Consider the following 27,062-nt stretch of genomic DNA (forward strand, 5'->3'; position numbering starts at 1 on the left):
AGAAAAGCAACAGCGAGCGTTGAGCCTTGCACCTGTGCCCTGAAGAGAAAAGACATTGACATCAGAGGCAAATTTAAAGAGATAGCACGTCACTTTCGGTAGGTTGTAAGCACGGCTCTATGGCACAGAGCTGCTTCTGTACTCCATTTACCAGCAGGTGGATGCACTCCACATGTTTTGCATATACTCTCTGCATAAAGCGGAGCGCATAAAGATGAGCAATCTGTGGGAAGATTTACCGATTAGAAATAATATTTCAAAGTTCTGTTGGACGTTTCTGGACCGTTGTCAAACACAGAAAATGAAGCAAAATAAAATGAAGGAATAGAAAAGGCAACACAAAACTGGGCTTGCTGTATCCATATTTAAGGAAAGAGAACAATAACAAAACCACAAGGGGCTGAAATTACCTCTGCTTGTTTTACATTCTCCACCGTTGCCACAACGTGGGTTGTCTCTGTGTTGACATCTTGAACTATATTTCCATCATATGTATATCGTGTTAAGGTCTGATTGTACTGGAGAAAACATGGTATCAAATGTTTATGCCACTATTCTGTTCAATAAAATATGTCTTAATTTAGCATGAACCATCCATCAGATTAAATTGCATGATCACAGCAAAAGCCTGTTGGATACTTTGGTAGTGCCTCTGTGACATGCACAATGTGCATATGGCCTTAAAAATGAACTCATGTAGGAACATGCTTACCCCAATAAGGACGGTTAAAACTGTGCAACCTGAAATTCGTTTCAACATCTGCATTTGGTGTAGACCAAACTAACTGTTGTTCCTTCATGTTTCCACTTTACTTCTCTCTTCCACCACCTCCTTCTGGTTGTTTCTCTACACATTCACCTTTTTCACAACTTTTACACCAACGTTGTATTTATTTCTTCTAATACCTTTTTCATATCCACTTCTCCTGGTCTGATACTGCTTCTTTTTGCTCCACCTCCAATAGACACTTTCTCCTCTCTACTGGTTCTTTCTCCTCACAAAAACCCTACCTAAAGTCTCCTCCCAGGTAGCCAGGCGCTTCCTGATCCTGACCCTGAGGGCGGTATTAGCCGGGAGAATCCCCTGGGAGAAGGGCCCCAGAGCAATAGGAAGAATTAGGGGGATGAGACGCTGCATGTGTTCCTCAAAGAAGGAAAGATCATTAATACCAGAATATGTAATGGATTGTTGTCAGATAGAACCTTTTTCCCAAGCTAACTATCTGAGTGTGGGTGAAAACCATTACAACCGGTTATGTGCTGGGAGTAAGAAACCCCCATTTGAAGCCACTGACATTCTTAAAAACGAAATCTCCTATGACTTCCAGTGGAATAATAAAGAGGAGTCTTTAAATATTTCAATTCATTTTAGTGAGGATGGGGGTGTATCGATATCAACACCTAAGGCCCTGCGACCACTTCACTTACGGGTTTAGGTATACCTTGTGTTGCATGTGTGAGAAAGTCGGAGGACCAATTCCCCACATCCGATGTATGAAGTAAGAAGTGTCTCACAAAAGACTGCGCCACAGATTTAATTCAGTATTGAACTGATTATTTGAATCATAATTTTCACTTCCATGGGAAAGCCCATGTGATAACACGTGTTTCGGCACACCTCATCCTGATCCAGAGCTGATGCACGGGGACAGGAGAATAGCATCTGGAGGTGGGATTTAACCCATGAACTTTGTGCCGTGATCAACCTAAGAAATTAAAATGCACATGTATGCAACGAATGTTTGTGACAAAATAATTGCCCAGATTTGAAAAACGCACGAGGTGTGCCGAAACACGTGTAATCACATGGGCTCTCCCACGGGAGTGAAAATTATGATTAAAATAATCAGTTCAATACTGAATTAAATCTGTGGCGCAGTCTTTTGTGAGAGACACTTCTTACTTTAAATATTTCAAATTTAGACCATGAAGACCCTTAATTCCTCTGTAAAGCCAAATCATTCCTGGCATCTTTATAATATTCCTTTTGGGAATTTAAATAAGGATAGAAATGAACATGGTATTGATATTTCCATTAAAAAGGCTAATTTTGCCATTGTGGACTTCAAGTCCCATAATTCCCAAAGTACTGGGATGAGGAAGGGGGCTGCAGAGGCCTGTGACTGCAAGTTGCAGCATATTAGTGGTAATGACCCACACCTCAGGGAGACTGAGGCTTAAAAGGCCCCCTCAGCTGCAGGCTACAAATATGAGTAGCAGTAGCAGGTGGAATGAAGGGAGAAACTCCACAGTGCAGAGGTTGCAGCTGAAGGAACACAGAGACGCCAGAACTGCCATGGCTTGGAGTACAGATGCCGGTTCTGAGACGATCTTTTCCTTTGAAGACCTATAGTGCAGAGATTGTACAGCAGGAAGAGTCACCGGTACAAGCTTTCCCCCAGAAGATCGTTACTGCAGAGGTCGAGCAGCAGCAAGCGTTGTTCCACCCTGAAGATCATGGTTGCAGAGGTAGCACGGCGGGAAGCGTGAAGACAAGAAGCCTTCCCCCCCAGCGAGGCCGACTCTGGTGGCAGGTGAGCACCAGAGTCTTAGGAGCACGGAAAGCTCCTATTCTGCTCAGTCTGGAACGCAGAAGACCAAGTGAGGCGGTTTTCCCCGACGTCCAGAGCAGAAGAAGCCAGGAACTCAAGCAGCGATGCGAGCAGAAGCGCACAGAAAAGCAGGTGAGTTAACTTAAGCATTGTGACCCCGGAGCTCTTCGTAACCGCCTGCTGGCTCACAATGGGTCTTTTGAACTAATGTAAAAGCAGTAAAGTGGCAGATACTTCAATATGAAGCATATTGAACTGATGTAAACTACAAATATAATCTTTTGCATACTATGGGAATGTGAAGTGGCTAAAGAGGCAGAATAGGAGTTTGGCAAACAAACCAGCCAACTGAAACTGTGAATTAAAAGGTATGAATAATTACAAACACCACCAAGGGGTAACCTTGCTAGAAAAGGACATAAGCTAGCATTGTCTAAGCCAAAAGGGAACACTGAAGACCGCACTTGTTTGTAAACCCCATTGTTAGAAAAGGAAAGAGGCAATAGAGGGAGCTGACCAAAATAAGTATTGCCGAAGACAACAAAGAGCAGAAGTGAGCAGGAGCCAATATAAGAACTTGGTTAATGCAAGAGGGGGAAAACCAAAGTGGCAGAAAGGCTGCCCTTCTTACAAAAGGTGTACAGACGGAAAGGAGCTTAACCTGCATTGTATATGGTAAACTGAAGTGTGAAGAATACTACATACTACACCAATGTGTTAAATGTTTTCCCCAAAGAAGTAGTAGAAGTTGTTGTTGATAAAATGATAAAGTATTCTAAATTGCACAAAGATAAACCTTACCACAAGAGTAGTTTTAGAAGTAGTAGTAGTTTTGCCAGTCCTGGCAAGGAAGTACACCAGGACAAATGACCCTATAGTATAGGCCTGGCAGGCAGAAGTTGTTGAAGTACTGTGGTGTGTTTAAAAGTCTTGAAGAAGAAGTGGTAGAACCACTGGAGTATTTTGTTGAACTATTAAAAATGTCTTGAAGAATAAGTGTCAGAATCACTGGAATATTTTGTTGAACTGTTATTGAAGCATCCTGACAAAATGTATACCACTGAAGCAAGTATTGTATAAACTGTTTCAAATTCTCCCAACATTGTCAAACAAAAGGTTTTGTGAGCGATTGCAGATCTATCCTAACAAAGACCTTAGTGTTGATTCTAAGGAACTATGGAAGTATTCTTTGTTGCAAAATGCAACTAATATTGTGGAACCAAAGGTTTTGTGAGCGATTGCAGAATTACCCAGGCAAAGACATTTGTATTGATTCTAAGGAATTATGAAAGTATTCTTTTGTTCATGAGAAGATGTTATTTTTCATTTGTTGTTACAAGAGGAAGAAGGAAAACCTTGCATAATCTTGAACTGTTGGCTGAATTCAAGTTGGAACTTTTGTTGTCAAATTGAAACTAAAAGAACGAAAGCAGAACTTTGTTACAAGACAGGATGTCCTTATCTTTTTGGAACTGTTGAACCGGATCCTGCTGAAATCTGCGGAAGGGAAATTCACCCAGATTATAAGGAGAGAATGTTATCAAGTTGTGACGCTTACTGATACATTTGACTTGTTTGAACTGCCATATATTACCCATTGAATTATTGTATTTACAAGTGTGAGGGACAGAACCCTTTCCTTTGGTATATTTTAGGCAGGGAAATCCTCGTCAGGGTAGGGATAGTGTGGTGTTTATCCAACCTTTTGAGTTAATAAAAAATGGCATTTTTTGAAAAATCGTCACAAAGTTGTCATCCTCACATTTCTGACCCCTCACAATTCCTACCCCAGCCTTCTGGGCTTCTGCTTCAGTCTCCTGCTCTCTCCAGGCTCCAGGGGCTCTCCTCCAATCTCCAGTCTACTGGCCTAACTCCAGCTCCTTCTGTTCAGCTCTCCAGCCAGCTTGAAAGAACAAATGAGTTACTTCTCTGTAATGTTATTTCTCATGGATTAATCCATCCTCTCACAGATTCCCTACCCTAGATTTATCGTCTTCCAGCGCCAGCTGTCCTTGAACATTTTTTCATCCACCAAGGGACACAGTGTGACACGCCGTCAGCTCTTCTCTGTGCTATTGGGAACCCATGACACCAGACGTTATATCATGGGCAGTATATATGGAGCCAGCCAACCTTTCCACCACTAGAGGGTGCAGTGGGGCTCTGCATCGGTTCTGGCTGGCACCATTGCACGCCCTACGTGGCATCTTGGCAAGTATATATGGAGCCACCACGCCCCATGACCTCAGTGATGCCCCCTCCACCCCCCCCAACACTCACTAGCTACGGGACTGCAGAATAGATGAGGTGCATGAACTGACTGCCAAGAGCAGCAGTTTAGGAGGGCAATGAGGAATCTGTGAGAGGAAGAATATTACCAAAAGGCAACTCATTTGTTCTTTTAATGGATTCCTTCCCCCCACAGATTCATAATCTTTGAAAGACTCCTCTATCAGTACATATATGTGGAAGAGAGAGGAGAGAGAAAAACCACCAACAACAGAAAACTATGCAGGACGTCTCGGCCAAACTGAGCATCCTGCCCAGACAGGGGACCCAGGCAGTACTGTTTGGCAAACGTGTGCAGCAAAGTCCACATGGTCACTTGGCAGATGTCAACTCTGGGGATTCTACTCTGTGGAGCAGAGGTGGCAGATATGCCCTTTAGTTTAATGAGTTGTGAGACCTTCAGCACATCCTCCCCAGACAGATCGTAGCATTCCAAGATACAGAGGAGGATCCATCTGGCCAGGATCGGTTTAGTCACAGCCCTACCTGCATGAGCACCAACATGACTGTCAAAGAGCTAGCCCTCTTTCCTGATGTCCCTCATCCGAGAGACATAGTAGCTGTAGGTAATCACCAGGTCGAGCCAATGGAACTGCTCCTCCATGTTAGAAGGATGAGACGAAGGAAAAAACTCAGGAAGATGGATCTTCTGACAGAGATGAAATTCCGAAAAAACTTTAAGCAGGAAGTACGGTCTCACTCTCAGAGTCATATTCTCCATGGGGAACACCAGGTAGGAAGGTTTGTCAGAAAACAACTGGAGCTCACTCACCTATCTCACGCAAGCGATGACAACCAGGAAAATCAACTTAAGGGGTAAACAGTCTCAATGACCATGAATGCAGGGATTCAAACAGAGCTCCTACAAGGAACGACAAAACTAAATTAACATGACAGTCAGGAACAAACTCGCTTGAGGAAACTAGTTTCACAGCCTCCTTGCAAACATTGTATAACAGTGTGGATTGTACAAATAGCCCTGTTGAAGGGTCCTCTAAAAGACCAAAATGGCAGTTAGATACCCCTGCATGATGGAAATCTACAGGCATATCTGGGCCAAGGAGAGCAGAAAATCCAGAACAGAGGAAGTAGGGCAGATGAAAGGACAGCGAAGCTGGAGGCTTCAACTCTCTGAACACCTCTGCCTTAACCCTTGTGGTAGAAATGCTGCCTGGCCTGTTTGCCAGAAGCAGCTTGACCCCTACTGTTTTAGGAAAAAGAGGGGAAAGGCCAAAAGGATCGACCTCTGGAGTAGAGGCAGCAAGATGATGGCCAACTAAACCTAAGGACTTCAATGTCGTCTTGGGGTCTTGGAGACCTTGAACTCCTCCAAGGGCTCATCAGCTTATGCCCCAAATAGGCTGACACTATTGAATACCATGTCCAGAAGCTTTGTTCAGGCATTGGGCGGCAAAGCCTGTAGTTCTCAACCAGGAGTGTTTGTGCAAGACAGGCCTTGTGCCCACTGCATGTGCCATGCTTCCTTTACATCCCCTACAAGAGAGCTAAACCTATCCTTTATCTCTGTGTTTGGGAAATTTCTTATGGTTTTGGAGATGACTGCCCAAAATATGTGGTTTAATTTGGCCAGGGTGCAAGTAAAATTGACAGCTCTTAGATTAAGGCTGTCTGAAAACCTTGTGGTCCATGGCATCTAACATTTGACTCTCCCTATTCTGGGTCAAAGAAAGAAACATAGCCGACTTTGAACCCACAGTAGATGCTTGCAACGACAAACTCTAAGGGATGGGGTGGGTGGACAGACATCCTATCCTGGATCCAATCCGGAGCAATCAGGGTCATGGACTTCCCAAACTTCGTCAACCTCCTGATGGCATGAGGAATGAAGGGGACTGGAGCGAACCGTATAGAAGTTGGACATCCCAGTCCACCACTAACGTATCCCCTAGTGCTTCACTCTGAGGAAATTCCCCTGAGCAGAAATGGTTGCACTCCCTGTTGAAACTGGAAGCGAACAGATCCACTTGATGGTTTCCCCAAAAGGCGAAGATCTGTAGAAGGAATTCCTTAACTAACTCTATAAGGAAATCATGGTGGCAACAGTTAAGACAGACGCAAGTGATCACTGTTCAAGGTTGTTTATTAAACTCTATATGCGGGTTGAAAAAACGGCTAATCTAGATGGGACCAAGCTACGACCATCAATAAGGCAGTCCAAGTGACGTCTTGTCAAATAAAAGGGCCTATACTAAGAAAAACATATTGCCAATACTTACGCTAAACACAAAAACTGTGTGGGATAGTTTTCACAAGAAAAGAAAGAAGTGTTCAAAAGAATGTCAGGATATCTTGGGAACTTGGCATCAGCTCCCTTCCCCAAGCGTTGAGCATAGGATAAGGTAGTTCTCTGGAGCACAGCACACGCTCAAGCTTTCCCAGCATGAGCTAACAGGTCCGTTCTCAGCTTATCAGGGCCTTGGGTGGTTAAGTCTCTTTTCCACAAAAGAAAGTCTCCTGTCTCCGAGGACCTGGTGTTTTCAACAAAGCAACAAACAAAAGGTCCTTTCAGCTTGCTGGTCGGGTGATGCCTTTTCACCCTCGAATCCCCCCAATTCGGGCTCTGATCCCTCTCGATTGTTAGCCTCCCTCCGCCAAGCTCACTATGGCTTTCAACACAATCTTCATCTGTAACACTCACAAATCTTAATGTCTTTTTAAACAATGTATTCTGTGGCCATCCCTCTGCCGGGTGCACGCTTGTCAACATACTGTTAATTGGGACTTCTCCCCGTTTTTATCAGCATCCCTCGTTCGGGTACACTCTTGCCAACCTTACGATGTGGTTTTTGCTTCCCTTCGTTTCACAATCATCTGTCGGTCAAAGGCTTTCGACTGTACAGATGAAGACCCCTGGATGACCACTTTGACCCCCTTCTCACCTTTCTCCCAAAGCCTTCTGGTTACTGTAGTTCAACAGCTGGGTAATTGCCTAGAGTTTCTGGAGTGAACACGCACGTGGTGCGAAACTCTGTTATGCTGGCTTTCCCCTTGTGGATCAATAGTACTTCCTTTAATCAGCCGCTTGCTACTTTTGTTCAACACAGTTCAGTTTCTTTATCGGCTCTCCCCTCAACTCAGCTGCTGTGATGAACTGTTTGGCTTTCTTGTTTGTAGAGTCATGGCCGGTACCATTGGGCCACGAGTCTCGTCCCTGCTTGATTGTCAGCCGAGGAAGCGCCCAGGTACAGTTGACATCTGCTGCAACACACGCTCATTATTGTCAGCGGTCTTACGATTCCCTCTCTGGAGGTTTCACGGGCCACCATCAAAAAGGGTAAGGTCACTTCTCTCCTTGGTAACCTCCCGATTCTTGCCGTCTTTCTCTTCCTCTTGGACTGCCGTGCCGAGTTAGCTCTCGCGTCCTGCGGTCTGCCTTGCTTGTCATTTGCTCTTCTGCTCCACCTTTTATCCCTGTGGGGAATGGAAAGGGCATCAGGTGTGAGTGATTTAGGTCAATTGCCTGACACTAATTTTTCTTTCGACACCAAGGTAAGCTCGGACGACCGATGGACGCCGTGGCCATCAGCCTTTTGGCCTTCGGCCGATTTACGTGCCTTTGTCAGCCTAGAACCAGAAGGCGTTTTCAATGTCGGAGTAGTCGAAGGATTGACTAGCTTGGGGTCAGAAGCACTGAGGACTGCTTTTGCTGCCAAAGCTTGCTGTTTGGGTGCGGGAGGGAGAGGGGGGGCAACACACCTACAGCAGCTTGTTGCTTAAGTATTTCCAATATAGAAGTTTTCAAACTTTCCTACTCTTCCCGAGTGTTCGCCCCCCCAAGGGCTTACCTCATCCAGATCGGCAAGCAGGACTTGCATCGATGGTGGCGGTGCTGATTCTTCTTTCGCAAGGAAGAAGTCAAAGAATGGCTCCTGGAATGGGACTGTTTCTTAGTCTTTTTGCGATCTCTTTCCTTCCTCGTGTCGGGGGTGGGCTCCTCATTCTCGTCCACGGAAGACCAGACGAAAGACAGCGCCAGAGATTTTGCAGACGATCGGCCCAAAGCCCTTCCCGGCTCTCTCACCTAGGGATTTTGTCTGCATTTTCAAGCATGATGCGCAGGCCTCAGTGTCGTGACTCACACCCAGGCACCACAGACAGACATAGTGGGGGTCGGATACAGGCATTTTGGCCTTGCAGTCACTGCATCGCTTAAAGCCTGAAACACGGTGAGACAAAATTGCGTCGAGGTTTTTGGAGGAAAACGGACACATTTCGTACATAAAATGTTGAGAAAACTCTGTTCCTGATGCAGCATGCAAGCATGCGGAAAACAGGAACTGAAGCATGGGGCATAGTGACGTCTTATATATACAATGACTGAAGTCACGTCCGGAGCTGACAATCGAGCACCGAATAAGACTGATCCACTGCCAAGTCGAGGTCTGCTACTCCCCCTGTTCAAAAGTTTATGAGCAGCAGAGCTGGATGATGGATATCTATCTAGATGAGTAACCTGTGTGAGAAAGGCAATCCATTGAAAGACAGGATTGAATCTAAGCAAATATCTAAGCTGTACAAGGCATGAACTCTTATGTCGAAGCCCCTGGATAACTCAAAACAACGTTGGTCTGCAGATTTGAGTGAGATCTCTGAAGGTCATTGGAGGAAGTGTGAGAAACCTGAAGGTGTCTCACCCGCTAGTCCCCAGTGATCTGTCATCCAGGTGGCCAGGACACGGCCATCGCTTTTGGATCCAGTTCCTGGGGGTGGACCAATGTGGGAGGATCACCTGGGTGAGGAGTCTTCAGGGAATGAAAGTGGGACACCGGATGGCGAGACACAGGTATCCCCATTCCTGTAACACATTTACTCCATCCTACCAGGTAGGATACTTAGGAACTCATCACCCCCACTTTTCCAACACAAACACTTTCTCACGGACAGCTCACTGTGAGAGAAAACGGACTGACACCCGAGCCGTATACCTGACATGTCCCAATACAATGATCAGGCAGGGTCAGGCAATTACCGATCATTACACACACCTGACTACCATCATACTTCCCCACACGGATAAAAGGCGGAGAACGAGAACACACTCTGAGCAAGGCAAAGCACACGAGGAAGCAGCAGTTCCAAGATGGCAGTTTAATACACGGTAAAAGACGGCAAGACCGAAGAGGATTGCAAGGAAGTGCCCTTGACCCTTTCAACAAAAGACTGTTACTTTCATGAACCTTCGAGAATAGGAAATGTAAGGCCAGGAATCAAGGCTGAAGAATCCTCCATTGTGTGTCGGAGGTACCTGGGGCTCTCCTGCGTCGATAGCCAAGGCGAGGAGAATTGTTTGCCGCTGTGGTACTGTCCTTGACTCCTACTACAAAGCAGCACCAGTTAAGTCAGCACAGCCGGTGAGTTGGAGAGACTGACACCAGACCGGTCTGTGTGAGGCCAAGGTTGCAAGTGGCAACATTGTATAGTGAAAAGTGAAGAGTACAGTATATGAAGCGTATGTGGCAATCAACGCGAACATAATTAAATAGGAGAGGAGTGATTGAACTTTGAAGCCAAGATAAAATACCGTAGACAGAGTGGTCCGGTACCACATGGGTGCTCCTTCAAAAGTCTCTGTTAGGTATCCAGCTGAAAGGTGGCAATTTTAAAAGTGATAAAGAATTGTGAAATCAAACTGGTCCTGCAACGTGGCAAGCAAAACACTGTGCATATTCGAAAGTCATCGGTAATTGATGAAAAAGTATCTGAAGTTGGTCCGAGCCCGGCAGAGGGAGAACAGCTAAAAGCTTTTGGTTAAAGCAAGGAGGAAGCCTAATTGTGTTAAAAAGGGATCGGAGCCTGGCTGAGGGGGATCCGGGGTGAAACGCGAGTCACCCGAGAAAGAATATCCTACGAGAAATTGGATGCATAAATAATTTACAAACATTGTGTTGAGAGGATCTGAGCCCGGCTGAGGGGGATCTGAGGTGAATAGTGAATCGCCTGAGAAATTGAGTACTTCTGAAAGAAGAAAGGAACCTATGTTTGATTGTTGCATCAGACCTTCTGAATCAAGATACTTTGAAAGGCAAAGAGACTTGGGCACATAAGGCCTGATGCTAATGATGGAACTGTATCCTTTCCTTGTGCTAGAGAAGCCAGAGAATGTGCTAAGCTTGAGTGCACCACCTAATCCTGTGCTGAAACGCGGGAGAAAGGTGAGGCCAACGGCCTGAACATCCTGACATATCATTTTGTGAACACTTCTTTCTTTTTTGTAACATTTATTCCCACACTATTTGTATTTAGAGATAAGGATTGGCAATCGTTTTTTTTTAATGTATTTTGTTTTATTAGCATCAACATAGTTTACAGACATTCTCATGAATATACTTTGGCAATGCACAAATGATCAAGTCTGCTTCCCTCATCCCCTCTTCCCCACCCAAATCCCCCTCCCGTATCCCAGCCTGAGTTGCCTGTATTGCATCGAGTCTATATGCTGTTTGTTCTGTACAGGGTATTCATGTCTATCTTCTTCCTTCCTTCTGCCTAGGGCGACAGGATTTGTATCCCACCTGGGTTGTGATTTGTGTTGAGGCAGACAGATCCTGAAGCACCTGCCTCCAGGAATTCAAGTCTGTGTTTTGCTCCTCTTGGCCTAGACGAGCTGCTTCTTGCCACACAGAGGTCTCAGCCAACTACCATTTCTGGAGGTCCCTCCACCACAGCTTTGTTTCCGGGCCCTTGTGTGTTTTCCAGCACATTGCCATCTTGCGTTTTGCCAGTATATATGCCAAGTCCTTCAGTTTACTGATATGTTTCGCCTGTTTTGGACGCACTTCTGGATACTTTGTGGTATTATCGCTCTCTCCCATTCTTTGTCTGTCAATGGATCCCTCAGATCCGTTTCCGAGCGCTGCCGGTTCAGCGCAAGTCCATTACCACTCTAGGACATGATTAATTCGTATAGCCTCGATAGCGTGTGACTGCCCTGTGCAATATCATATAGTGTTTCTATCTTTTCATCCTGTATTAATTCCCTGGCGTCTTCTGCCCATTTCTGCTTTAGCCTTGTGAGGAAAGCGATGTATAGAATATGTTGCCCTACGTGTAATCCGCTTCCTATAGTTGGTGCGCTGAAGTCCATTGGTCCTGTAGTAAGTCCCAAACTGTTGCCACCCCCAGAGGCTCCCAATACCTCCTCACATTTACTCTGGACTGTGGGTCCTCTGCTTTTAGGGCCACCAGTGGAATCTGAGGAGAGAATGGTGTTTCTTTCCCTAGTAAGCGACAGGCCCTCTGCCATACCGATTTCCCAAGTGTCAGCAAGAGCCGGGGTTTCGGACTTTGTGGAATCTAGATCCATATTACCTGCCTTAGAAAGAATGGGGTGCATCCCGGGTGTAGTAAAGGAGTGTCTTCAGACTGGTCGTCTGACAACTACCCCATGACGAACTGTAATTGACTTGCCACAAAATATGCCTCAAAGTTGGGCACTTTTATACCCCCTTGATCATATGGTTTCTGCAAATTTTTAAGTGCCATTCTGCATCTGGAGTTACTCTAAAGGAACCCCCAGCAAGTGGTGTCAAGATTCTTAAAGAAGCTCCTAGATATATCATACAGGACATCAGTAAAGTAATGAAGGGACCCAGGGAGTCCTATCATCTTCAGCAGCGCAACTCACCCATCAGTGAGAGAGGCAGTCTGGCCCAGAAGTCCATGGACTTCGCAACCCTGTCTGCAGCTTTCTTCGTATTTTGTGTTTGTTCAGTCTTCGGGTCATGGAAGATTTCTACTCCCAGGTATTTAAATGTTTCTATTTCCCACCTCACCGGCAGCAGTGGTGGTGTGTTTAGTGATTTTCCTCTGTACTCTGCCAAAGGGAACAGACATGATTTTTGTTTGCTGACAGTGATGCCTGAAAGCTCAGTGTAGCACTTCAACACATCCAGTATGTATTGCAGGTCAGTCTCTAGGTTTTATAAGTATAAGAGCATGTCATCGGCATATAAGGAAATCAAATTCGATCTGCCATTTGTGTCTATGCCCGCCTCTTTGTACTCCTTCTGGAGATACATTGCTAAGGGTTCTAGGGCCAGTATAAACAGCATGGGGGACCATGGGCATTCCTGCATCATACCTTTTTCTAGCCCCCATTGGTCTGAGATCTGGTTACATGTCTGGACTACTTTTGCAACCAGTGTTTTGTATAACAGCTGTACCCGTTTAAGGTACGTCGGTCCCATGCCAGACCTTTCCAGTGTCGCTAGCAGCCAAGGCCATCTGACCGAGTCGAATGCCTTGATCGCGTCTAGTGAGGCTATAGCGTAATGGTTTGTGCTGTCTCTGGTGTGATCGATGAAATGATGCAGCCGCCTCCGGTACCATGTAATGTTCCTGTCTGGCACATCTCCCGTTTGGTCCGGGTGTATGAGCTGAGATATTACAGTCTTAAGCCTATTGGCCATAAGGGCTGTGAGTACTTTCCCAACTTGGTTTAGCAGTGACAGGCGTCTGTACGGCACAGATACTGTTTTGGGTTTGTTTGGTTTCAGCATCGGGATAATGATGGATTCCCTCAATGATATCGGTAGGACCTCTGTGGCAAATGCTTCGTTCAGCATTGCCAACAGTGGGGGTGTAACCTCTGTTATGTATTCTTTGTCAAATTCACTTGGTAACCCATCTGTTCCTGGTGTCTTGGTGGTTGACAACCCTCTGATAGTGGCTTCTAATTCTTCTACAGTTATGGGGGCTTCCAGCCACTCGGCTGCTTCTGTATCGAGGTTTGGGACGTCTATCTCCGCCATGGCATCCTCTATCTCGGATGACTGTACCTCAGATGTCTCTGCATATAGTCATTTGTAATAGTCGTAGACGCATTTATTTATCCCTTCCTGCGTCATACATATTGTTCCATCCCCATCCTGTATTACCCATATCATATCTCGCTTAGATTCGTTTTTATATAGCCAGGCCAACAAACGTCCTGGCTTATCCCCTTTCTGCATGTTGCTTTTTTATGTGTTTCTTGTAATTCAGTGTGCCCAATCAGTCCCAGTAATTCAAGCATTTGTGTTTCAGACGGCTGGCTTCTTGGGATCGCTCCCTGGTCATTCTCTCTGCACCACCTATTTCTTCTAGGGCGGTTTCTGCCTTGGTTAAGTCTCTCACTATTGTAGCTTTTATTGCCCTTGTGTGGGCTATTCCTATTCCTCCAATTACTACTTTGAAGGCTTCCCATAAAGTCCCAGCTGATGCTACACTACCGGTGTTGTGTTTAAAGTAATTGAAAAATGTGTCCTTCTCTTTTTACGTGGGGTACCACACACGGCCGTAACCCCGCCCTGCTTAGCTCTGCCCCACGCATCGCCTTCAGTTCTTTTCTATCGCCAGGTCTGAGCATTTAAGCAATAATAGAGGGGACGGCGGGGGGCCGTATGGAGGAAAGGGAACTATGGACCAGGAGTAAGGTAGTCACTAGAGTGAGTAACTTTGTTATACTCCTACGTCCCGTCCCCTTTCCTCCATACTTTTGGGAGATTACCAAGCACTCCTCACAGGAAACGGGTGGATGGAACTCCTTTACTGAAATTGGTTTTTAAGAACCGCCTTCCTGAACTGAGTATCGGCTCAGGTCTAAGCAGTAATGCTTACAAAAAGCTGATGGGGAAGCCCATGTGGCTGCTCTAGCAATGGTTTCCACGGGAACATATTTCTGGAAGGCAAAGGCAGCTGCCTTGCCCCACAACAGTTGGGCATGAATTCCCTTTTGAGGCTGAAGGCCCTGAACAGTATATGCCTCTGAAATACCGGAAACCATCGGTCGAGTCGCTTTCGAGGCCGGCTTTCCTTTCGGATCTCCGAAGGTCACAAAAAGCTGGGAAGAGCTCCAAAGTTTAGATGTTCTGTCCAAATAAAACTTTAGAGCTTGTCTGACATCCAAAAGATGCAATACACTCTCGGCAACTGAGGCCGGATCTGGAAAGAAAACTGGTTAGGAAATTGACTGGTTCAGATGAAAATTGGACACTACCTTTGGAAGGAAAGAAGGATTAGTCCAGAGGACAACCTTATCCTTGTGAAAGGTGAGGAATGGATGTTCTACAGACAAGGCCTGAAGCTCGCTTATACGCCTTGCAATCAGAAAAGCCATTTCCCACGAAAGGAACTTTAAGATCACTGTAGCAATGGGCTCAAATGGTTTATGGCATAAGGCAGTGAGGACCACATTCAATTGCCACTTTGGATGCGGGTTGCGCACCGGTGGATAAAGATGCAATAGACCTGCAAAGTGTCTTTTAATGACAGGGTTTGTCAATGAAAAAGAGCAAGAGTCTGTGGACAGGTAAGCGGCGATAGCCGACAAATAAGTCCTGCAAGCCAAGACATCTATGCCTGAAGCTGCCAGATGAGAAACGAATGACAGGACCGTGTTGATGGTAGCTTCTCTGGGGTCCAGCTGCCTAGCTAAACACCAGTGACAGAACCGGAGCCATGTGCTCCTATACGGAGACCTTGTTGAAGGTTTTCTAGCCACCTGGATAATACGCATATTATCTGCGGACAAGTTGAAACTTTCTAAAGATTTGAACTCAAGCACCAGTCCGCCAAACTGAATGATTGTGGGGAGTGGTGCCACATCTGCTGATCGCTCTGGTGAAGCAGGTCGGGAATCAGCGGAAGCCTGATCGGCGAGCAGACTGACAGATGCTGAAGCTCCGAAAACCAGAATCTGGCTGGCCACCAAGGAGCTATGAACAGGAGAGTGCAATTCGTCTTGTTCCCGAGCTTGCATAACGCCCGGTGAATCAGAGGAAGAGGCTGGAAGGCGTAGGCCCTCATGTTGTGCCACGGAATCTCGAGAGCATCCCCCAGGGAAGAAGCTGTGAGCCAGTTCCATAAAGAGGAAGTTTCCTGTTTTTTTTTAATAACAAGTTTTATTGGGTTTTTGTGCATGTATACAAAACAAACAATATCCAATCAAGACAAAGAAAATAAAAGAACAAAGTTGAACACAACACTAGAACATAATTTGCATACATATGGAAAAGGGGGGGCAATGCGCATGAAAACCGAAATTCGTCTGGGGGCACACGCACATCCATTGCGGATAGACACACATATACAAAACCAGTTGCATTATTGTCCGGCTTCACAACCGGTTGATGGCGAGGCAGTTCTTCGTGTTAAAGTCCTTGCATCGATGGCAAGGCTACGTAATGCAGTTCATTCGCCCAAACACTGCTTGCTCATAGTACTTGTTCCCATTTTTCCCATATTTTATCTGCCTTGCCAGGGCAGCCCCTCGCTTGATATACTCGACGTTCCATCAGACTGACCGCATCCACGTCCGCGGACCATTGGTCATAGCTTGGGCAGATTTCTGACCCCCACAATTGTGCAATGTTTCGTTTGGCGATACCTGCGGATGTTGACAGCAACAGTCTTTCGAAGCGGGGTAGTTCTCCTTCCTCTTCAATACCTAAGAGGAGTAGTTTGGGGTCATTAGGTATCGGGCGTCCTATGACCCTCGATAGTCTTTCAGTACATTTACCCCAGAAGTATTGCATGTGCGTGCACTGCCATAGGATGTGGTAGAAGGTGCCCTCTTCCTGTTTACAGCGCAGACATTTGGGATCGGTTGCTTTCCCCCAGTTATACAATGTTAGACGCGGGTAGTATATTCTGTGGAGGATCTTTAGTTGAATAAGTCTGATTCTGGCCGAGATTGCTATATCCCTGGGGTGCATCAGGGCCGAAATCCAATCTTCAGGAAGTATCGGGCCGACATGTCCTTCCCATTTCAGCTTTAGGTTCGATAGTTCTGTCGTGGCAAAGGCGGAAATGACATTGTACATGGTGGAAGTGACTTTGTTTTCTACCATGTCTACAACTATGTTTCGCTCTATAGGCGTGCATTCCGGCATGTCTGTCAATTGATCCCTTTGGGTTGAAAGGGCATGGTGTAGCTGCTCGTAGTGGTAGCGTTCGGTAACTGGGAGGGTATATCGAGTAGAGAACTCGACAAATGGAATGAACTGATTATTCACAAATATTTGTTGTAGAGTGTGTATATCGGCTGCGGCCTAGCCGGGCCATTTCGGGAGTCTACTGAGACCTGTGAGATGGGCGTTGTTCCAAATGGGCTGGACTGGGGTGATTTTATTATCCCAGCCAATATATTTGTGAGACTCTTTCCATATTTGTGCTGTCTGTGCCACTATCGAGCGCTCGGGAGGGCGACATTGTTTCCCATAGAGACTTTCGAGTGGGGACACATCCTGCCTGGTGTTTATTTCTGATCGTATATGCGGGAGTCAGGGGTTGCCATGTAGAATATCATTGACTGTCGCCATTTGGGCCGCCCAATAATAAACTTGGATGTTGGGGAGACCTATCCCCCCTTCCCAGACGGAGCGTTGCAGGGTTTTGAGGGCTATGCTCGGGTGTTTCCCTCCCCACAGCAGCCTGCGTGTTGTTCCATCTATTTTGCAGAATTCTTCCGCAGGGATATGAAGGGGGCAATTTGAAGGATGTATAGGAATCGGGGTAGGGTTAACATCTTGAAGAGCGCTGCTCTGCCTAGTAGTGTCAGTGGTAATGCCTCCCAGTGAACCACATCTTGTTCGAATTTCCTCATTATTGGGTATAGGTTTTGGGGTATATAAGTGTCGAGGGCGTTGGTGATGATGATGCCTAAATATCGGAATTGTGTGAGCTCAATCTGGTAGGGGGAGCCCTGTAGTGGTACACAGTCCACACCCTTCACAGGGAAGAGCACCGATTTGAGCCAGTTCACCCTGAGGCCGCTAAAGGTTCCGTAGTTTCTTAGGATAGCAGTGACTATGGGGCCTGAGATCGCCGGGTCACCTAAGTATATCAGGAGGTCATCTGCATAGAGGGATAGCTTGTCCTCCCACTCCAAGTTCCAGCGAAAGCCTGACCATGTGTCTGTGTCCCGCAGGATGACCGCCAGTGGCTCGATTATTAGCGCAAACAGCATTGCAGAGAGGGGACATCCTTGCCTGGTGCCCTTCCCCAATCGGAAGACATGCGAGAGCCAACAATTCACCTTCACCTCTGCCAGGGGATCTTTATATACAAGCTGGACCCATTTTATAAATGGTTCACCGAAGTTCATTTTCTTCATAATTGCCCACAATGACTCCCAGTACACCGAATCAAAGGCCTTTTCGAAGTCTATGGCCAACAGTGCCGCTGATTGTTGCAGGGTAGGAGCTCTCTCCAAGGCCAGATGCAGCCTACGGATATTCATTCTGGTTGACCTCTGGGGCATAAAGCCGCATTGGTCTGGGTGGATCAGCTCTGTGATGACCGCTTGGAGTCTGTTCGCCCGTACCTTGGCCAGTATTTTCGCTTCCGTATTGATTAGTGATATGGGCCTGTAGGAGCCACATTAATCCGGGGGTTTGTTTTCTTTTGGGATCACGATTATCGTGGCTTTTCGGAGGTCTGGCAGGAGCACGCCTTGTCAATAGGGAGTCTTCAAACAGATTGAGTAGATGCATAGGTAATTCCCGCCAGGTGCGTTTCGGTCAAGAGGACTATATCCGGGGAATGTCTGTTTATCGTTGCAACGAGGTCCACTTCTGGAGTGTCCCAATGGCGAAAAAGGCTGGAGAGGATCTCCGTGTTTAGTTCCCACTCGTAGCTGACCACCGCTCGTCGGCTGAGAAAGTCTGCAGTCACATTCAGTTGGCCCAGAATGTGCACCGCCAGCAGCCAAACACTGCTGAATGTCCCATTCCCAAATCTGAATGGCTAGATCTACAAGGGGAGGTGACTTGATACCCCCCTGCTTGTTGATGTAAAACATGGATAACGCATTGTCTGTGCGGATGCACACCACCTTGTTCACAATCACTGGCTTGAAAGCTTTGAGCGCCAGGAAAATTGCCAGAAGCTCGAGATAATTTATGTGAAATTGGTTGTCCTGTGGTGATCACAGGTCGAAAACTTGAAGATGATCCAACATCGCGCCCCACGCTGTAAGGGAGGAGTCTGTCGTAATGGTAGTTTGAGGGGAAGGCCCCTGAAAAGGAGCACACACCGACAGATTGCTGGAAGATAATCACCATAAGAGATCTGTCAACATGCAGGTGGAACCGGAATCATTTTGGTGCCCGGGTCCACCGCCTGAAGGAAGGATCTCCGAAGAGCCATCTGCGTGAGTCTAATCTTGAGACGAGCAAGCACGCACAAAGCCATGAGGCCTAGAAGCCTCTGGAACCACCAGGCGACATGCTCTCTGACTGAATGAAAACCTGACATGTGGTCAACAGATCCGCCATTCTGTCCACAGTCAGGTACACTCTGCAGTCGATCGTGTTCCAACCGAAACCAAGTAATATCAGGTCCTGAGAGATCGTCATGGAGGATTTCCGCCAGTTCACCGCCAGCCCAAGGCAGAACAGGAGCTGGAGGAGAGACTGAAGGTTGCTTGTGGCTTTCACTAGACAAGGACTGCGCAGAAGCCAGTCGTCAAAATATGGATACACATGAATACCCAGTAGCCGAAAAAAAGCCGCAATGACCGACGTCATCTTCGTGAAGACACGCGGCGCTGAGGTGACACCAAAAGGGAGCACTCGGAATTGGGAGAACCGCAGATATTTCCGATGCGGGCTTAAAATCAGGATATGCATTATGCATATACGCGTCCTGAAGTTCTACAACGCTGAGCCATTTGCCCTTCTGAAGAGAGGACTTTATTTGGCAGGGCGTGATCATCTTGAATTTCTCTTGGGGAAGAGAAAGGTTGAACTGGGAAAGGTCTAGGTTGGTGCGCAGGTCAGCCTCGTTGGTTTTGGGCACCATGAACAGACGAAAAATAAAACCCCTCCCCTCGTTCCACTAGGAGAACGTGTTTCACTGCCTTGAGATCTAGAACCTTCTGGACCTCAGCTCTGAGAGAGGGTGTCTCCGACTGCTGATAGGGAGGATGGTGGGGTGGGGTGGGGGGGCAAGCGGAAGCCCACCCGAACGATGGACAAAACCCACCGGTCTTCAGTGATGGTTTGCCACGCCTCCAGATGAGACGAGATTCGTCCTCCACCAAAGTCTTGTGCGAACGCCAAAAAGTATCATTTAGATGATTTTTTGGCTGAGAGACTACCTGTCCCTGATGAGGAGGCTGAAGAGAAAAATTGACCCCGTTGCTGTCTCCGAAGGGAGCGACCTGTCAGGGGATCAGCTCTGCGTGACTTGCCGTCCTGGAACCCTCTGAAGCCTGAGGAGGCCCGAGACTGGGATCCAGATCTCTGAGCTTTGACTGGGGGATTCACTAGCACCGACAGAGACTTGGCAGTTTGCGTGCTCACCTTAGTCTTTGTAAGCTCGTCATCCGTTGAAGAATGAAACAACTCTTTGGCATCAAAAGGCAGGTCCAGAACTTTATCTTGGACCTCCTTCGAAAACTGTTGCATGAAGCCAAGCTTGACGAGGGGTGTCCACCCCCAACATGAGGCCTCGAGCTGAGGTGTGGACATGGTACGCAGCAGCCTCCAGCATATCCTGCGCCAATACCTTGGCGTCTAACAAAGCACCCTTAAAGTCTTCCAGCCTGTTCCCAGGAATGAACTCCTGGAAGTCCGCCAAATCCCTCCACAGTTTCATATTCACAGCCGCCAAAATGAGCTCTGCGTTAGCCTGACACAATTGCAGCACCGAGTTGGCAAAATCTTTCTTGTCCAAGGAGTCGAGCAACTTGTCTTCCTTGGCCAGAACCTGAGCTGCAGCAGTTGCAGAGGCCGGCTTGGATTACAGAGTGGCGGCTGCAACCACCGTTGAGGAAGGGAGCGGACATGATGCCAAGGCTACTTCCTCAGAGGTGTGAAGCCTGTAATGGGCATCAATTCTCTTATTTATATCTAGCCCAGTGTGGGGTTTATCCCAGACTTTGAGGGCCTCGGCCAGAACGTCCTTCTGAAGGAACAGGCCGGTGCACTCCTGTGGAGACAAGGTGACCGCCCCTGAAAAGCACCCCTTGCTGCAGAGCGGGTGCCTCAGGTACTGGTATGTCAAGGAGTGACATCATGTCCAGAACCCGGTCATGGAATGCCCTTACAGAGCGGGGCTGGTCCTCACTATCCTGGTCTGCTTGAGGGGCATCAAGAACATCAGGATCCGCCGGTCAATCAGCGTCTCGCTCTGCTGGAGTCTTGGCGACGGGAGACAACGGAGGCAGAGGCGGGAAAGGTGGAGGCGGGCCAGGAGGTAGAGGTGGCATCGCTGCCGGGCTGACAGGTGCCGTGACTGGTACTGTCAGGGAGGATGCGGTACCAGAGGGCAGATCTCCCTAAAAAGGATCAGTGTTCATAAGACTTTGAAACTTCCCAAAAAAGACATCCTCTGCCGAAACCTTAGGTAGTGGAATGGGCAGAGGCCGCTCACGAGGGGCATACCCCCACAAACTTAGTGAGGAAGGCTGCCAAGGGGGACCACCACCCACAGGGTCTACATAGACCAGTGGGGCTGAAGTAGGAGGAAGCAAGACCGTATGCGGTAGTGGCATCCGAGCGCGCCAGTCATAGGAAGGGCGGAACGGATTCACACCGTCTCATGGATAAGGTTCTCCACCAAAAAGAATGTTCCCAGCACCCGCTGTCGATAGCACGGGTGTGAGGGAAGAATCCAAAATGGCCGCCATAGACCACGCGGGAAGGCCTGCCATTTTGTGAGCGTCTGAGGAGAACTGTGTCACCTGTGGATGAGGCAGGAAACTCCACAGACTGGTCAGGGGACTTCATCGAAACTTTAGCCTTGACACAAGGATCCTCGGCAGAGCCGGTACTATGGGGCCTGGGATTTTTACTGGACATCCTGTCATGACCCTTTGAATTAGCCTCCAAGGGAGGAACCTCGGCCAAGCCAGTAACAGAGGAGAAACGGTCAGCGACCTCTCCCTGTGTCCCCTCAACAGAACCGGTAACACGGCAAGCGCAGGGAACGTTGAGGAATCCACCTCACAGACAAGAACTTAACAGGTCTCTCAGTTCTGTCGGTACACACCTTAGCCTTGATAAGAGGAACCTCGGAACAGAGTCCGGTGTTTATAGCTCCCCCGAGAGGGGCCTCCAACCGTGGTTCAGTACAGAAAGCCTCAATGGAGACCTCAGGGCGCACCCCAGTGTCTGTATGGGAAGCTCCAGACAAGGAGACCTCGGAGCGAACTCTGGTACCCAACGCCTCAGCACTACTGGGCTGGCAATTAGCACCTGATTGGTGAACCTCGGATCATGATCTGGTGTCAGCAGGCCCCTCTCAGGAACTCTCTGAGAAAACCCTGGTAAGCCTGTTAGGCCTGCGAGGCACCTCAGGAGAAACCCTGGTAGCAGAGCCTTTGAAGCGCCTCCCGGACCTGGAGGACCCCGAGAAGGAGTCCCCCGGCCGGGGTGCCCTGAAAAGTAAGGAACTTACTGGGCGTCTCTTCCTTCAATCGATGAAGAGCTGAAAATGCAGTGGAGGAACTCTCTGGAAGATCTCCCACTGACGAAAATGACGCTGAAGTGCCCGGACCGAAAGGGAGTCGCAGTAGAAATACCAGTCCCAACAGTGATCCGGTCCCAGACACTCCAAGTAGAGAGAATGGGGATCCTCCCTAGCGAAGCGACGTTCGCAAGAGGAACAAGTGACAAATCCCAAACGATCCAGCATAGACGGAGGACTACGCGACCGCAGAACCGGAGCAGGAGAGAAGGACAACGGAAAAAGAAAAAATCTTCCCGGTGACGCAAGTGCGTCCAGCCCCGATCGCGCAGAGAAAAGGACTGAAGGGCGATGCGCAGGGCTGAGCTAAGGAGGGCGGTGATACGGCCGCATGCCTTAATTTTGCTTCGGGGCTTATGAAGCCTTGCCGCTTCTGCTCCGAGTGCTTCTCAGGGCTTGGGGAGCCATTCGCTTGTGGCTAGAGGCTTAGCTTGCGTAGTCTGTTGCTCACCACTGAGTGCGCTCCTGCGCAGTATTCCTCGTGTGCTCCGGGCAGTAGGTCCCTCGTGTTCTGTTACCAGTGGTCGAAGTGGGCGGGAACGGTTCTCCTCTACTTCTTTTAAATAGGTTTTACTGTTCCTATACTTTTATTTTAAAAAGAAACCGTTTTAAAATAAAGGTGTAGGAAGACGTTGAAACTTGCACTTTCAGTGCACTGCATTGGATGTTCCCTTAAACATCAGGCACATGTGTTTTGGGGTTTGTATTGTGCATGGGAGGGGGTGCATCAATGGGGTTTCTGGGGAGCGGTGCAGGCCAGTAGGGAACATCCATGAATTTGTACACTTCGACCACTGTCTGTTACCAGAGACTCATCTGCCGCCTTGATGGATTGCGTGGTGTTGTCGTCAATCCCCTGGCTGCCTTCACAGCTGCTTACTGCTCTTCGTGGTCCGAGCTGGGTTTCTCCTGGCCACGGCTCAATATGCTGGCGCCCGTCACGGATGGGCGTTCGTGGCTCCCACTGCAGTCGCACCAGTGTTAGCACTTCCTCACCTCTGTAGGGTCGAGCCGGGTCATCACGGCGCTCTCAGCATCGGTGTTAGAACTTTGCTCCACCGCAGGGACAGGCCGGGTAACTGCTGCACCTTCTGCAACAGTGTTAGTGCTTCTGCACCGTCTCTGAGCCAGAACATATTGCGCCCGCCGCCATCTTGGGTTATCCGCTGCACACAACAGTGTATACTTCGGCGGGCTTGTTCGCCACTGAACTGTTTCCAATTCCTCACAGGTTTCTCTCTTTTGTTCCCGCACCATTCATCACCGGATTGGTATACTTTTCCGGGTCTTGCAATTCACGGGAGCTGCTTCATTTGGCCAGGTTCATGCCGGATTATGCAGGAGCCGAGGAAGAGAGTTCCTTATCGCATGGTTGCTTAACCACGCCCCCCCAAGGATTGGCAATAGGTTTATTAGTATAGGCCATTGTATTTTTTCAAGACACCACTAGGACTGCGTTATTATTATTTGATGGTCGTAGCTTGCTCCCATCTGTAGTTTTAGAATTAGTTAGGTGTTTTTCAAACCATTTTTAAGTTCAATCAACACCCTCTAACTGTATATTTGTATTTGTATATTTGTACTGCGCACCCTGCCCAAGGGCATCAGGGCGCATGTTTGGAAAGATAGTTACAAAAAGTGTTACATAGATAGGTACAGATTGCATTTTATAGACATATTTACATATAGGAATAAGAACATGCATCAGAAATAATACAAGGAATGGTAGTGTAGTCGGATATACAATATATACAGAGAGTGGCCTGATTACGGGTGACCACCGCGTGAATTACAAGGCGGAGGCCAATGCATCCTGTTCGTGAAGCCACCGTTTAGTTTTGTTTTTGAAGGATTGGATGGTTGGGACATTCCTAAGATCGTTGGGTAGGGAGTTCCATAGCTTAGCAACCAGGACTGGGAAACTCGCGCCCGTGGCTGTCTGAAGCTTAAAGCTGGGGATGGTAAGTGTGTGGGCCTGAGCAGATCTAAGTGGTCTGGAGGCTGTAGATTGTGTGAAGCGGGTGGGCAGGTAAGCAGGTGCAGCGTTGTTTTGTGCCTTGTGTGTTAAAACAAGTGTTTTGAGTGAGATGCGAAGTGTAATGGGTAGCCAGTGTAGGTTGCGCCTGGTAGAGGAGATGTGTGAATGCCTGGGGATGTTGAGAGCAGCCCTAACGGCGCTGTTCTATGTGACCTGGAGTTTGTCGAGGTTTCTTTGGCTGGTCCCTAGGGAAAGGGCATTGCAATAATCAATTTTGGAAATGATGAGGGTCCTGGCTAGGATCAGGCAGTTGTCCGTTGTTAGGAAGGGGCGGCACGCTGTGATGAGTTTACACGTGTACGATGGTGCTGAGATTACTGCGCTGGTTTGTCTATTGAGCGAGAGAGTGGAATCTAGGTAAATTCCAAGTGTTTTCGTGACGTTGGTGACTTTAATAACATTTCCGTCAATAATGAAGGAGTTATATTGGGGGTCATGTTTCATGAGTTTGGACTGAGAGCCTAGGATTAGTAACTCAGTTTTCTTATTGTTGAGACAGAGGCCGTGGTGTGCCATCCAGGCCTGGATGACTGAGCAGACTGAGTTGAGTGCGTTGACATCGGTTACATAGTCGCCAGTGATAGGGATGAGTATCTGGGTGTGGTCCGCATAATTCGTGTACGAGACACTCAGATAGTCAAGAATATCAAAGAGCGGTTTAGTAAACACTTTGTACAGAGTGGACGATACGCAAGAGCCTTGTGGAACTCCGCAAGGGACATGCGCTGGGTCGGCCGCAGCTGAGGACGAGAAGACCCTCATAGATCTATTTGCCAGGGAGGAGCTGATCCAGGAAGTAGCTGCGTCGGAGAAGTGAGCGGCTATCTTAAGGTGATGGCAGAGGATTTGGTGATCGACCAAATCGAATGCAGCAGAGAGGTCAAGGAGGAGCAAAAGAGCTTGTTTGCCCTTGTCTTTCAGGTCCTCGATTTGGGTTTTCAAGTCTATCAAGGCTGTCTCAGTACCGTGTCTTGGTCGGAAGCCAGATTGTCTAAGCCCTAATAGGTTGTTGGTGTCAAGGTAGTCCTGGATTTAGAGATAGGCTGCACAATCCAGGATTTTGAGTAGGTAAGGTACCGTGGTGATGGGCCTGTAGTTGGTGGGATTGCTGGGGTCGAGGTTGGGTTTTTTAATTAGAGGGATAACCCATGCATCTTTAAGGTTATCGGGTACTATACCCAATTTAAATGAGGAATTGATATAGAAGGTAATGAATGGTGCGAGGTCATGAGCCACTTCCTTTACGACTGGTGCAGGACAAGCGTCACCTTGGCAGTTGGAAGGCTTAAGCTTCATGATGATGTTTTCAACTTCCTTGGTGGTAAGGGGTGAGAAGCTGAAAGGTTTGAATGCATGCTTCGGAGCGGGGGTATTATAAGATTGGGGGTTGCCCGTTGAATCCGAGAGGTGGCTTTTTTGGTGCGACTGGGGACTCTAGTTCCTTAAGGATCATAAAGAGTTCTTTGGTGTTAGATTGCGCTTGTGTGATCCTGATGTTGTACACTTCTTTTTTGGCCACTAGGATAGCTTCTTTGTAAGTGAGGGAGGCGATTGTAAGGTTATTTCTATTGACAAGTGTAGATGAGCTTTTCCAATGTGACTCAGCTTTTCTTTTTGCTATACGCAATTCGTGTAGGTGAGGGGTGAACCATGAGTTCAGATGATTGCAGGGTTTTTGTTTGTGCAGTTTGAGTGGGGCAATAGTGTTGAGAGCTTTTAGCATGACACGTTTGTGTCAACTAAGGCAGTGTGGTCCGAGCAGGTGGAGGAGGCTGAATTGAGTAACGGGAGTATAAGGGGGATTAGTTTCTCGACCGTAACATCCTTCTTGTTTCGTGTATAGGTTGGCCGGGCAATGTTAGGTTTGTCTGTGGGTGGGATAGAATTGATGGAAAATATTATTTTATGGTGATCAGACCACACACATGGTGTCACAGAAGTTACCTTTAGTGCACAGTGCATTTAGTGCATTTCTGACTTGGACCACCAGGGGGCGCGTGAGCAAGGCTGCCTGAGCCTGCGTCTCCTCAATCAGGCTGAATTATTTTATAGATAAAGCAGTTTAAATTGCAATTCTGCAGTCTTCCCCTCTCTCCGTTCCTGTTTCTTACCTTCTGGGGCCCGTCTGGCTGCATTCCCAGCGAAAATCGGATCCGCTTTCTTCGACATCGGCTCGATCCTCGGGACGACCTCCTCCTGCTCTTCCACCAGGCCGGCCCTGCAGGATCCTTCCCGCCTCGAAGACTTCTTGGACTTTTTGGGCGGCAGTCATCCCCTCCAGCCTCGTGCTCCGGTGCCAGCAGCAACCCCTGGATCCTTCACCCGCCTTGTGCAGCCAGCCGTTCACGGAGCCAGCATCGGACCGGCCTCGGGGTCTCTCCCTCCACCAGCCTCCTCACAGCCCGGTCCCTCCTCTTCTACACCCGGAGCCCCGGCGGACGACGTGGGCTGGGTCCGCCCGGATCGGCATTGACTCAAACTCATTGACGGCCTACTTCTGCTCCTTCATCGGGCCGGCTCTGCGGGTTCCAGGGCTGCGGTCGCCCCCGCCCACCACTGCGCTCCTGGTGCCGACGGCAACCCCCGGGATCTCCACGCGCCCTGTGCTGCCCCCGGAGCACCTCTCCCTGGTCGGAGGTCCAGGTGCAGCTGCCACGGATCCCGGCGCGGCTGCAGTTCCGGGTCTGGGCCCTCTGCTTCCTCACTCAGAG

The 27,062-nt window shown here is 48.1% G+C and overlaps 1 protein-coding gene across 1 annotated transcript in view; it reads right to left on the reverse strand.

Annotated features, from left to right (window-relative positions):
* Positions 1–27,062, reverse strand: part of CHD1L (chromodomain helicase DNA binding protein 1 like) — a 1,245,724-nt gene that overhangs the window by 161,125 nt on the left and 1,057,537 nt on the right. The window contains exon 24 of the mRNA XM_069636461.1: positions 411–488. Within this exon, the coding sequence (XP_069492562.1) occupies positions 411–488 (78 nt within the window). The remainder of the gene's footprint in view (positions 1–410; positions 489–27,062) is intronic.

The sequence above is a fragment of the Ambystoma mexicanum genome, chromosome 7p (genome assembly GCF_040938575.1).
Source record: "Ambystoma mexicanum isolate Mex_15411 chromosome 7p, UKY_AmexF1_1, whole genome shotgun sequence".
Lineage (NCBI taxonomy): Eukaryota > Metazoa > Chordata > Amphibia > Caudata > Ambystomatidae > Ambystoma > Ambystoma mexicanum.